The sequence below is a fragment of the Aplidium turbinatum genome, chromosome 7, assembly GCF_918807975.1.
Source record: "Aplidium turbinatum chromosome 7, kaAplTurb1.1, whole genome shotgun sequence".
Lineage (NCBI taxonomy): Eukaryota > Metazoa > Chordata > Ascidiacea > Aplousobranchia > Polyclinidae > Aplidium > Aplidium turbinatum.
In genome coordinates this window covers 21,508,523-21,521,697 of record NC_137478.1, presented here as the reverse complement: position 1 = coordinate 21,521,697, position 13,175 = coordinate 21,508,523, and the positions used below count along the sequence as shown (strand labels likewise).

The window sequence follows — 13,175 nt, the reverse complement described above, 5'->3', positions numbered from 1 at the left end:
GACGACATAGACAATTGGAAAATGGCACGATGTCGTCTTGCACCCGAAGTCGGATGTGGAAAATGTCTTGACTCAGGCTTGGATTGTGTATTTAAAACCCAGATCTCACATACCTGTGGTCACATAGCAGAAGATGTATGGCCGGCGGCTCTTCAAAAAGGACAATTTGTTGTTGCAGAAAAATGTTCTTGAGAAAAAAGTAATTGATTGAACTGTGGCATTTTTTTTAGTGAGTGTGGATTCGATTTTTTTCCGCCACTGTCAAAACTTGTGATTTGCTGTAGCGATGTAGGTAAAAACAGATATGGATTTTGTGGCGTTCATGATGGTCGATAAGTTCAAAGCCTTGTTCATATTTCAGATTTAAGCAAAGGCAAAAGTTTTTTCCTAGATTCTGTTAAAACTCTTACTTACAGTAGTTTCTAGTTAAAACATAGTTCTGACGAGTAAAACAGCTGATAATGTTATTTCGTTTTAACAGAATTCCGGTGCTTGAAAAAATTCATTTTTGTAGTTTTTCTTAATTTATTTATCTAATTTATTTCTGAATTTCTACGATGGTGAATGCAATTCAACAACTTTACTTTGCCCTCTTGGCCGCGTATCTACCTTCAGATCCAGGTGAGTTAGAATATAATATAAAGTTATTTTATTGTTTATGATATTATTATGTTTATTCGTGCAATAAAATGGTTGCTGCCAGATTTTATATTAAAATGAGTATCTTTTTTTTCCCCGGTAAACAACAGGTAAGTTGTATAAACACTCTCAACACTCATATGATGTAGAGTTTGGCAGAATAGATCTTCTGCAAATATAACTGAATGATGGCTGGAAATATAACTGCCAAATAAAAAATTTAGTCACTTTTTATTTCCTCTATTTGCTATAGTTTTAGTCACATGTGTGGCTCATAGTTTTGAAAGTATTATCAAAAAAGATCCGACACAAAAAAGTGGTAATTCTTTTTCATTATTGATAAAGTGAAACACTCTGGCTTCATGGTGAGAACATGTACCGGACGCTTTAAAGGATATTGTATCGACTCCAACCATGAATCCGTAGTTGATGGTTAGAAAGATGCTTAGTTACTCAAAGCGGACACAAAATTGGGATCTTTGTCTTTCAAATCATCAATCGCAATGCCTAAATCTTTCGGGCCCAGCATCATTTTAAAACGATTTGCGGTTAAATGCAAATCGCCCAGCATCATTTTAAACTGATGGTTGTCAAAAAGCTTTGTTTGCAGCGAATATCTATAAATTTATTGATTCCTTGCAAAATGCGTGTTACTAGTTAGGAAATATCAAGGTTGTTAGGGTCAAAAATTTGGAATTGTAAAAAGTTGATGTTCTAAGAAATGTTATCATAAATCGAGAACTGTAGGGCCGCTTAGGTTTTTTTATTAAACTGCGCAAAAACGCTGTGCGCGAATGAGCTAAATCTTGTTATGATGCAAAGAAAAAAATCTTTTTATAAATTCAGAGGGTACCTAAACAAAAGAGTTCACTTGAGTAAGAGGAATCCTAAGCGTTATCTACATGTTTATGACTTAGGATAAATATAGCAATCAATTTCGTTGTGTTTTACGCTAAATATGTGCTTGGAGAAAACTTTGGTGCTTTAGGTCACTTAGTAATCACTTTGCAATTACTTTCTTTTTGATAGTAATTACACCGACATTGTCTATTCATGTTTCCAAAATACCTTTAAACATGGAAACAATCTTTCACAGCCGTGGCGTGTTTCTAGCATTAAATCAAGGGCGTAGTATCTATTTAAAACTAATAGGCCTTCATTAAAGTCTTGATGGGTCAAAGCACTGTAAACACAGCACAAAATATATCATTTTTCTTAATGTGTGAAGTCAATTTTCCCAGCGAATTCTATCGTAAAATTGTTGATTTATCGGTGTTTGTTTATCTAAGTGAAAGTCTTCGATAAGCCATTAATTGTCAAACTTGCACCACATGCTTATCAGCACAAGCTTGGAAACTTTACAAATCAAAAACCAATTGTACGTTGCTTTGTGGCATTTTGGTTATTCCACTCCAAAAGTTGTAGCCGAAGTTTTAGGTACCGTCTTCAGAGCATGGGAATTTTTGTTGTTGTTGTCACTTTGAATTAAAAAGCATGAAAGCTATGACGTTCAATAAATTACATCGAAGATTTCACCCTCTCTCACCGAAAAAATAGGGCGGAAGGTCTGCGTGGCTTGGATGATGTGTCCAAAGACTGGCTGTTCTCTGTGGATCTTTTCTGTGTAGTTCAGGAAACATTGCTAACATGGGATAGTAAAGGGATAAACGATCAGCCTCGAAAGCTCAAGTGAAGAAAAATGAAATAAAATAGCCTACAAATATCGTGAAAAGTCAACTCAAATAACTTCGTTTGTTTTGCCGATTCTGCTCATACGTGACCGCCAAGTTATTATCGAGATATTTTTTGATTAAAGACAGTCACGTGGAGAATACCTTGCAATCTCGTTTTGCAAGTTGCTGAAACTTATTTTGAACTCGCTCTTGTCACAACCGCAACCGCTTCATGCCATGCTGTTCTCACGAATAGCCTATTTAAAACTTGCGTGTTTAGGATATAATTTTCAATGACAGAATTATTACATGGAATTTATTTTGTAATGACGATAATTTTGACGGATTTTTAAACTGTTTATCTCATTTTTTTATCTTAATTTCTTGACCACACACCACTGCATAGATTTTCTATAATGCAATGAAAATTTGTTGTCACAATTGATTAAAACCGCAGCGCGACCTTTCTAGAAAACGGTCACGTTACCGATTGCGAATTGTATGCTTGTGTGGTTTACAATATCTGCAAGTGTTGCACGAATGCATGGTAATCGAAATTTCAAAGACAACCATTTTTGTTTGCAATGTCTTTCAAGAGAAAACTCTTTGCTGAGATAAAATCACGTACATTCATTGAAATGTTTTCGAGACACTGGATGGTAATTATGGCTGAAAGAAAACACGAAGTTAGGAGAAGCGCCACAGGGTCTATGTTTTTGGGTTGTTTCAACAAACACAGTTTTCTTTGTTGTGCAACCAAAGGTGGTATATTAGCTCAATTTTGAATAGTGGTAACAGTTACTTAAAACCCTCCAAGTAAGCACAAATGGCAACATGCTGCACGCTTACCATCACTTTGAAAGAAACTTGACAAATGTAAGATAGTAGGGGTCGTTGAAGATAATCTTCTTTTGGTCAAAATGAAACGAAACATTTTAAAACTTCGAAGTGGCATGGCCACCTGGAGATGCGGCCTGATTTGTCACATTTTGCAGATTTTGATTACAGCTACTGCTAGTATTTGACTGACATTTTTTGAGATGCTTTTACTTTTTGCGGTTTCCTAATGACATAAAACTTTTTTGTTGCCTTGGGGAAGCAGTAGCAAATGAGAAAAAGTAAGTTGAAAATCGCAAAATCAGACTGTTATTGAAAATTAACAGTCTGACTAAAATCATTGAAATCGAATTTTCTTTGTTTTTCAACATGTGAGAATGTTAAAACCTATTGTGACGTCTGGGGAAAAGAATAAAGAAAGCGTAAAAATCTAATTTTTAGAAAAATTTATTTAAACGTTCGCCCAAAGTTAGAAAAACCTGAAAATTTCTGCAAAATGTGACAAATCAGGCCGTATCTTTAGGTGGCCATGGAAGTGGTATTAAAATATATTTGTGCCATTTAATTGAAACAATTGTTTTATTTGAACTTGCAACGAAAGCAAATTGATTTTATTTCAAAGCATTACAAAAAAAAGGAAAATTACTATGAATTTTAGGTCAATATAAAATATTTCGAAATATTTTGAAAAGCTTTCCAAGCAATATGAATAGTTTTTATTGAGAAATTATTGTTGTAGATGTGAGTGGAAAGCTGACAAATAAATTGCAGGCAACAGTAGCCTAAACAATACATCATTTACTATTTCACCATCTCTGGGAGCAGAAGGCGTGTATATCTTGGATGACGAGGACAAAGCATGACTGCGCTCCAGTAGCTCTGAATATAGTTTGAGCAACCATGAACAGCCTGGAGCAGTAAAAAAGATTAAACCCTGCCGGATGATGCCCAAATTAAGAAGAAGAACTAGAAACGCGGTCGACTTACACTTGTCATTTAGAGATAAAGCAAAACTTTAGATTTTATGATAAACACATGGTTTTTCTTTTACACTACATGAACTGTGAAACAGCAAGATGGAAGACCCTTATTAATCACGTTGCCCATTGCAGTACTTTTTGTTTATCAGACCATGTGATGTAAGTACATAGCATTCAAGATATAATCAATTACACATTTAAAACTAGTGATAAGCACAAATACACCATATGAAATAATACGTTTGATAATAAAATTAAAAATTTAAAGTATGTTTTCAATGACTTTGTCGTTTTAACCTTGATTTGGTCACTGTATGATCATGCTGTACATGAACGTGTCATGCGGTGGAATCTGGAATATGCGTCTAAAAATACTAGACCATGTAGCCAGAAAAGCTGGAATTGTTCACTACCGCAGGCAGTATGAGTCCTCGAAATAAAATTCTTCAAATAAAAAGTAGGTCGGTAATGGTGTTTACATAAATTAAGATGGGAAAGCTTCCTCAAATGACCAAACATGTTTATTGTTTAATGATACTGTAAAATTAAACGATGATATTGATCAGCAGACAAGTTTGGGCCAATACTGCTGCTGGGTCATGTAATGATAAGTCATAGTTTAAGCAATATCCAGCATATTGTTTTAAGTCAATGAGTCAAAATAAATTTAACATGACATTTACAAACTTTTGAGTTGTTTTAATGATTTCGAATTTTTGTAAGGAAAATTTTTATTTGTTTATGCTTTAGGCTGTGTTTATACCAAACCATGGATACAGTTTTCAGGCGGCTGAAAAGTATAACTTGGTTTTCAAATTTTTTATTTTTTCTATAAAAGGATAGACTTTTACCACCATATTTAAACAATACAGTGCGTAGGTACCAGTCTCTACCAGGTTGAACAGTGACACAAAAATATAATAACGTTAAAGCGCAAAGAGATAAGATTTTCCCTCAGCAATATCTTTCTACTTGATCAAGTTACCATTTGAAAATGACAGAAAGAAAATATCTGGTTTCAAATGAACATTTTAGTCTACAGCTTAACAAGCGTTTTTCCCGATAAGCTTGTTTGTTGATCTAGCATTTTATTAAATTAAAACTAAACGTCAAAGGAGAATTGAGGCGTTTGTCCATTCACAAGTAGGTTACAAAGTTAATTTTCAACATTGATAAAAGTTAAAATATCATAGTTTCACTATATTGCCGAATTGTTACGCTATAACAATATTCTATTTTAAAGTAAATTTAAAGTTTATATTTTGTCTTATTTTGTGATTACGATTAAGCGATTTGGGCTTCAGGTAAGTTGATAATAAATTAATCATTGACATTGCTTTGCCAAGATGATGGGCACTACACAAAGTTTGACTTTGTTGTTCATCAATTAATCATTCTTTAAAGAAAATAAAACAATTTATTTTTTTCTTCTGAAAATGCTTAAAATTTATAGCCTGACAGAATAAGATTTTTTAATTTCTGCTTTGTATGATCGGATGATCTTGCAATACAACTAAAGATATTTTTTTTACGATTTATAGCAATTGTTCTTCTGTGCTTAAAACAACTCTGCAGACGTTGAATTAATGTATAAATGACGGATTTTGCCGTCTGGGTCTGGATTTGGTTCATTAAAATTGTAAGCTTGAAGCGGTGCCATGTCTCTGTTCACATATCCATAAATCAGCTTTTGGACGCCACCTAGCGAATGTAAAATCAGAACTGACGTTCCGCAAGTAATTTTCTTTATTGCAGAATTATTTTGAAATGATCAAGGGAAATGATCAATTCGTTCTTTAAATTAATGTACAATTGAATACTATTTAAATTTACCCACTATTAATCTTTGATTTAAATTTTAATTCATAAGTAGTAGCATTTCTTTAACTGGGTTTGGCTGCTTTATATCAAAGCTTACAGTTGAAGGTTAGCTTTAGGATTAATGTGGCTTATATAACTGTCTGAGTCAGTGGCGGGATTTGAAGACGACCAAGACACAAAAACCGATAGTTATACAATGACTAAGCAAAACTTTTACCTAGAAAATTTTATTTTAAACATGTACCGGTAAAGAAAGACTGTCTTAGCTGAGACGCAAATGAAATTGAATTGGATAAGAAAGTGGATCAGAAAACTTTAGGAAACTCGCGATTCTAAAACGGCTGCATCAAGCAAACGTCAGCTCAATAAGTTGTAACGCTTAAGGCATGCGCGCTTTCTGAATTAACATCGTGTTGCCATACGTAATAAGCACAACTTAAAGTTGTTGCTGTTTTGTTACGTTATCCAAGGAAGCTAACGGGGCGTAGAAAAACACTCTTTAGAAATAACGTAATTGACTTAATATAGCGATTATGTGTTGAAAAGTTATTAAAATTTCATTTGAGTCAAGCAGACAAATGACCAATATAACTTGCCGAAAAATTTAAATTTTTCAAGAGGCAGGAATAGGAAACGTGTGGTTGTCTAGTTAAGGGATTTCACATGTTATTTTAATCTATATTCGCTTTCTGAGTTACATTCGCAGTGAGTATTTGGGTCGAAACTAGCAAAACACTATCTCTTAAAGTGGCAAAGTTTTTAATTATAGACTTAAAACTTTATTAAATATGCATATTATCAATTTCTGCTTCAAGTTGTCTTTTTAGTTTGACATTTCACGTCACAACGTTTGTAGACGTGACGTAACCATGAACAAATTACAACTATAGGAAGAAAAGCAAACAAATTTTATTTAAGTTGATTTACTGCTTTTACATTGAAAAGTTACTTGTGCTTTTAAAGTTTTCTTTTTTGCTGACACTGAAAAGTGAATTTTTTGAAATCATACGTCATGAGATTTCTATAGAATCCGATGACCATTCAAGACTCTTAAGCTTTCCTTTCATTGTTCTCAGATAATAATTAACAAAAATAAAATTCAGAAGTATTCTTGTGATCTCACGTTGTTTCTAGGAAGTGGGGCGTTTGAGTTTGCCACTAATCCATCACCAACTGGTGGTGCCATTGCTATCTGTCTCTGTTAAACTGAAAAAAAAAATTGCTGACTGACAGCATTGCTGCTGAAAAAGCGAAGGAATTGACGTCAATAGTTTTGTAGCATGTCATTGTAGATTTGCGATTGTGATTTTAATTAAAGTGTCAGTGCCTTTTCTCAAGGTTTAATTTAATTTTCACATTAATGACCGATTTGAATACATGACCTGGATGACCTAATTCCTACGCAAAATGTCTCGAGAGGGAGTGTTGTACAGCATTGTAGACAGGTAACTTTTGAACACAGGAAATCAGTCCCACGGGTCTTTCATCTATTTTCATCAACTTTATGTCACGAAACGCTAATAAGAAGGAAAGGTATTAAAATTTAATCACACAGGAAGAAAGCTCTATTGCGCTGGAACCGCGCCCAGGGGTGCAAGTGTCCGTCCTTTAATCGAGTGGTTGTGGTTTAGCAATTAAGAAAAAGGAAAAAGTCTTCTAGTTCACTCCTTATCAGTATATTAAAACCACGCGAACGAGCAATCTAGTGTCAGTAGTGAAAGCACGGCGTAGAAATCAAAGAAATTTTGTAGCAATTTGTGCGTTGATTGAAAGTGTGAAGGTGGAAGTGTTTGTAATGAACGGACATTTTTTTGCATTTTTTTAGTTAAAACTCAAACAATACGAATTTAAAAGGATAGTTTTATTGTGTCATCTAAAAATAGGGAACAGCAAAGTAGGTTGATCGAAGTTGTTTGCAATTGGACCAAGCAGTTTCAGAAAATTTATTGTTTCTATTGCTTTCGATTCTAAATGGTGCTATGCGCTTATAAAGCCGAAATTTATTAGGGAGCATGTTTTTTTAAAGTGTTGTAATAAAAGTGTCAAGAACTTATAGAATTTGTTGTATAGATACCATCTAAATAAAAAGTGATGACTTTTTATAGTTTCGACTTTACGACTTAGTTACAAAATAGAGATTTTGTCAAAATGGCTTTGAAGTTTTTTGTTGCTGTTTCTGCCTTGCTCATTGCTACTGGCGAATCATTGCTTGAAATTGGTTGGAGACGAAGACTATTGAACATAAAAGGTATATTCCATTGTTATTTCAAACCCAACCGATGAGTTTAATCAGAGGAATTGAGAACTGTTTGACAGTAAAAGCTTTTGTGAAAAAAGGAAGTTTCAAAAGAAGTGAAATTGTTTTTAAATTGAAAATGCTGAATGACACGAAAACTCAAAAGATATTGAAGTTTATTCCAAATATTGTTTGCTAAACAACATCTTATTATGTTTTCTTGTTCCATCAGTTTCTTCAGGGTTAAATTTTGTATTTCTTTAAAATATTTGGTTTTAATTAATTAGTGATTGAAAAGATAACTTGACCTTTAAGTGAATATGATGTGTGCACAGGTTTAAAGGAGATGACAGCAAACATTTAAAGATTATATCCTGCTTAAAACGTTTCAACACAACTCAGTGAATATTTTCGGCATCTCAAAACAGCGCAAAACGTTCGGTATTACTTCAAACGCGCAAGTCAATAAGATCATCGAAAATTTGTTTCAAAGCAAACAACACATAGTTGCTAAACAAGGATTATTTTTATGATTGGCGCAAGTTTGCGCTCTGTCCGTTGTTTGAACATGGCAATGAACTGTTTATCATTACGCATTGGATTGTTTGATGAATGCAGTCACATTCACTCGCATCAAAAAGATTCTATTCAAACCACAAAATATAATCTAAAAAAGTTGGAACATTCATACGTGTTATGAAAATGCGTTGCTCGTAATCTTGATTGATAGGCTTAAATTTTAAATTATAAAAAAACGTATCAAACAAAGTCTTAAGGATTTTCGAATACGAAAAAAGCAATAAAAAGCACCGGCTTGAAATCGTAAACACAAACATTGGGCTTTGTATTGATCTGGCAGAATGTTACTTTGACGTTGCAAAATACATTGAAATCATCTTCTACCACTCGCGTCTCAGATTTCTCTAGAAATATACAAAAAAATGATGTAGCATTATTGGCAATGTTTTTGTTATGAAGATCACAACGCTAAAGATGACATCTATCATCAAACGTATGATTTTCATGTAACTTTCAGCAATTCAGCAACATCAACCACATTTTTAATGGTATTTTTGCAATAAAAACGGTCACAGCGATACAACGAAATCTCATTCAGAATAATATCTTAACATAAATTTATCTGTTTCTGCAGATGGCTAAACGATTAAAAAGACACAGACAGTATGAAAAAGTTGAAACCAACTGTGTAAAAACGCTGTTACAAGTTGATGAGATTTGCATACTTGTAAACAACTAAAATAACATAAGCAAAGGTTTATGACATGCCAATTCTAATTGTTTTTAAACACGTCTATGTTTGTGTGTGATGCTGTGACGGCATACTGCAAATCTAGAGTTTAAAGTAATGCACTTTAAGCCTGTCTGTATCGGATCGGCTTAAGATTTTTACTGTAAAAAGAACTATATATTTCTTGTTGACTCTAACAACCTATACATGACGTATGTATACACCATTTTATATTGCACAAACTTGTTACCAACAGTTTTTATCCAGTTGAAAAAGTCACAAATTTTTTTTAGCTGTTTTGATGCGTGTCTTATACGCTGTGAGATAGTTGTATAAAAAATGGTTTGCTTTGTGTGTATACAGCGGATTAATGAGCCCGAATACCAAAGAAAGCCGCAAAAAGTCGTGATTGACGTCACTTTGGGAGATAGCACCTGCAAAATTGCAAATTCACGTAACCACCAGCCACTTTGCGCGGAAATAAATTCCGTCTCAGAAACACCAAAGTTTTAGTTCCTTGTACCAATCACTGACCTTGTATCCTGTGTTTGTTATGAGTCGCCACAAACCAAATATAAATTTTATCCAAAATGTTATCTTCTAATGTGGTTGCTTCTAGCATACCAGCATGATAAATATTCGAATAAATTAAGCTCTGTTGCGAGGTTAACGCACCAGCCGATCAAAACCTTGTAATAAAATCTTATTAGAAATATCAAGGTGTGTAAACCTGGACACATTCGTTCACGATATAGCCTCAGTGTAAGGATCGCCAGAAACCCAAAATATAATGTTAAATAATTTCCTTAGGAATTTTTGAAGCTGAAAATGTTATCACTTTTAAATTACGTTTATTTTCCAAAAGTACCGATCACCCTTTTGCAGTGAATCTTCAAAATTATTTACAAAAATAAATGACAAAGTGTTTGCCAGTAGTTTATTTTCATGTACGGTAGTTGATGTCATCATTTCATGTTATTATTTTTCGTCTTTTAAAGTTGTAGCCATATTTTTAAGTTCCGAAATAAAACCGTCTCTATATTATTCCACAGATAAACCAACGACTTGTGACATCCAAGATCTCACACGGCCGGCATTGGATTATATGTTTCCCTTCAATCTGTCATGCAATGATAGTGTGGTTGATGAAATGGGAACGAACGAGACCAGACGATCTGCTGTGCCTGGGTTTGAGTGTGTCTACACATATTCGTGCCATTTTGATCAAGCAGGCGTCATTCGTCGCGCTCCGATGGTTTGTGGAAAAGACGGAGAATGGGAAGGGGAATATCCTGACTGTTCACAAGATCACTCTTTGGTTAGTAAACAGTCATTAATGAAGAAGTGTTGTATGAACAACAATTTTAAGCATGTCAGATTTGCAACATTGTAGCCTTTAGACTAGTGGTCTTCAACTATTTGCAGTTATCGGCCTCTTTTAAAAGATTATCTAGTTCTAGACTGTGTATCCTTAAATTTTCAAAAGTGACTCTTAGTGGTAATTCTTTTTGTTTTAATTTCTATCAAAAAATGAGATTTAGTGTTAAACTTTTTCTATTTTTTTTTTCAATAAATGGATAAACAAACTTCTTTAAACTTACCATGTACAAATGCTCCGGGTTAAGAACCACAAGACATCAGTGTAGACGCACAATTACTTCTCTAAGCACTTGGCAAATATATCGACTTCAAAATTAATTACGGTAAATTCGTCGTGCTCTTAAACAAAATGTTCTTAATCTGCACTTTATGTAATTGTAAGCTACGAATTTTACCCAATGAATGAAACCTTCGCAATTGGTTATTTTTCTAGGCCTCGTCGCTACTCACAGCTCTTGAAAGAGGATTTGTTTTGATCGGAGAAGAGGTTAGCACGGAGGATGAAGAGATGAATGAAGAAGAGGAAAGAGAAACGAAAGAAGTTGAGAACGTCACTACAGTTATGGAAACTGAAGGAGGAGTTAAAAAACAAAAAGCAAAGCGAAGGTTTCCCAAAATGGAGAAACCATGTATTAAACGTGTATGCAGAAGGGTTGCCTATCGGGGTCAATGCGAATATTACTGTAAGTTTAGCATTCGGCACAAGACAAAACTATTTCTTAAAATGTGGTTGAGCTACTGTATATTTATCAAAACTTAAATGATCGTATGAATTTGCTAAAAATGAAAGTATCACAATAGAGGATTTCCCTTATCAATCTACATGAGCGTCTCTTCAACAGAACATTCACAATGTGAATGGTGCAGTACTAGGAAAATGACTTGAAGGAGAGCTGCTAGTAATTTAAATAAGTTGAACAAGGAATGGATTCAGGGTATATTGTAGGCCTACTTGGCTAAGCTGACACTGTCTGTTTGTAAAACTCCATGCACAACGCATATTTGTGATGAATACAGCACTACACAGTAGTCTATTTAAAAACACAATTGTTATTATTGTTTAATAAATTTATTTTCTTTTTTCTAGATTCTAACGCTTTAAGACGAAGGTTCGGGGAAAGACTGAGGAGTGTGTTGAATGGGTTTTGCAAATTTTGCTTCGAATATTTTTGCAACGCAACAACGATACTAATATAATATACAAACCTCTCGAATTTTCAACATCAAAGGGAAGACGATTGATATCGTAAGCCTCTGCTCTCCTTTTCACTGCTACCTTCATAAGTCAAAAGAAAGGAAAACTAAAAGACTAGCTATGTTTTAACGTTTCATTCAACATGGCGTTCAATCATCCGATGGATATTTTCAACAATATTTTTTCAATCTTGATTCGGAATATCATAACATATAAAAACTGAAAACTCTTTGCATTTTGATAATAATATGTTTCTGCGTCTTTACTTTTGCATACAGTGGATCAACAAAAGTGAGACGTTGCTCGTGCGATGTATGTTGTATCATCCGTAAGCAAAACTTCTTTTCAATGTGGCAGAAACTGCTGTTCTGTTCGTTTTTTGTCTTTTTTATTGTAATTTCTTTTCAATTCCTGAGACGTCGTAGTGAGCAGAGAATTCCATTGCAGCCTTCAGTTGTGTTATATCAATCAGTAAAGGAATGAATAAATTGAAAAATATTTCATGATAGTACTTTTGCACATTTTAAAATTTTCTTTCATTAAAACACATCATGTTATAAACAATGTGATTGTATTTTTAATTGTAATTTCCTAATATAATATATGGTACTTTTAAATACTCTATATTATTATTATATACTTTTAATACTGTACATGTAGGATTATACTTTGTATTAGAATATGTTCGTACAACTGTACAGTTTAGTTGATTAAAATTGCATGTGTTTGATTCAATAGTGACTCTACAAGTTGGCGTTTCTAATTTAAGTACTTGATCTATTTAAAATTAAACCTTTACCACGATTCTTAAAGAAAATAATCTTCCCTTCGTTTTTTTATTATCGTTTGCCGCAGTGAGAATGCCAGCATGGAAAAGTACAGTAATTACACTACAGTAAGCAATTTTTCGTATATTGTGTAATGTTTAACTTTGAACCATAAACCTTTACCCTGAAAACAGAGCTTGCCGGTTTTACAGTCTTTCTAAGCAGCCTAGTTTTTATAGCCTAGCCTACGGATAAGGGTATATTAACCAACAGGGTTGTTATGTGAAATCAGTATGTTTTTATAGGATTAAAGCTACACCAACGCACTAGCAAGCTATACACTATTCACTCATTTTCGAAATACACCAAGTAGAATTTTTTTTCTGAAGAGTGAAAAG

General features: G+C 33.7%; 1 protein-coding gene across 2 annotated transcripts; it reads left to right on the top strand.

The window, feature by feature from the left end:
- The first annotated feature begins 482 nt into the window (after positions 1-482).
- On the top strand, positions 483-12,962 carry LOC145774635 (uncharacterized). 2 transcript variants are annotated; one of them, XM_082585925.1, is made up of 4 exons: positions 483-621; positions 10,488-10,753; positions 11,249-11,498; positions 11,903-12,962. In XM_082585925.1, exons 1-4 carry the CDS (start codon positions 558-560, stop codon positions 12,010-12,012), a joined length of 690 nt encoding a protein of 229 aa, XP_082442051.1. In that variant the 5' UTR covers positions 483-557; the 3' UTR covers positions 12,013-12,962. The 2 variants fall into 2 exon arrangements, with proteins under 2 accessions (XP_082442051.1, XP_082442050.1); XM_082585924.1 differs by lacking the exon at positions 483-621 and adding an exon at positions 8,033-8,198.
- The last annotated feature ends 213 nt before the right edge of the window (positions 12,963-13,175 follow it).

Bases quoted from the DNA above. Each gene is read 5' to 3' on its own strand.
- LOC145774635 (XM_082585924.1), top strand. From the start codon at position 8,099: ATGGCTTTGAAGTTTTTTGTTGCTGTTTCTGCCTTGCTCATTGCTACT. The intron at 8,199-10,487 runs GTATATTCCATT...ATTATTCCACAG, and splicing joins AAGACTATTGAACATAAAAG to ATAAACCAACGACTTGTGAC. The intron at 11,499-11,902 runs GTAAGTTTAGCA...TCTTTTTTCTAG, and splicing joins GGGTCAATGCGAATATTACT to ATTCTAACGCTTTAAGACGA.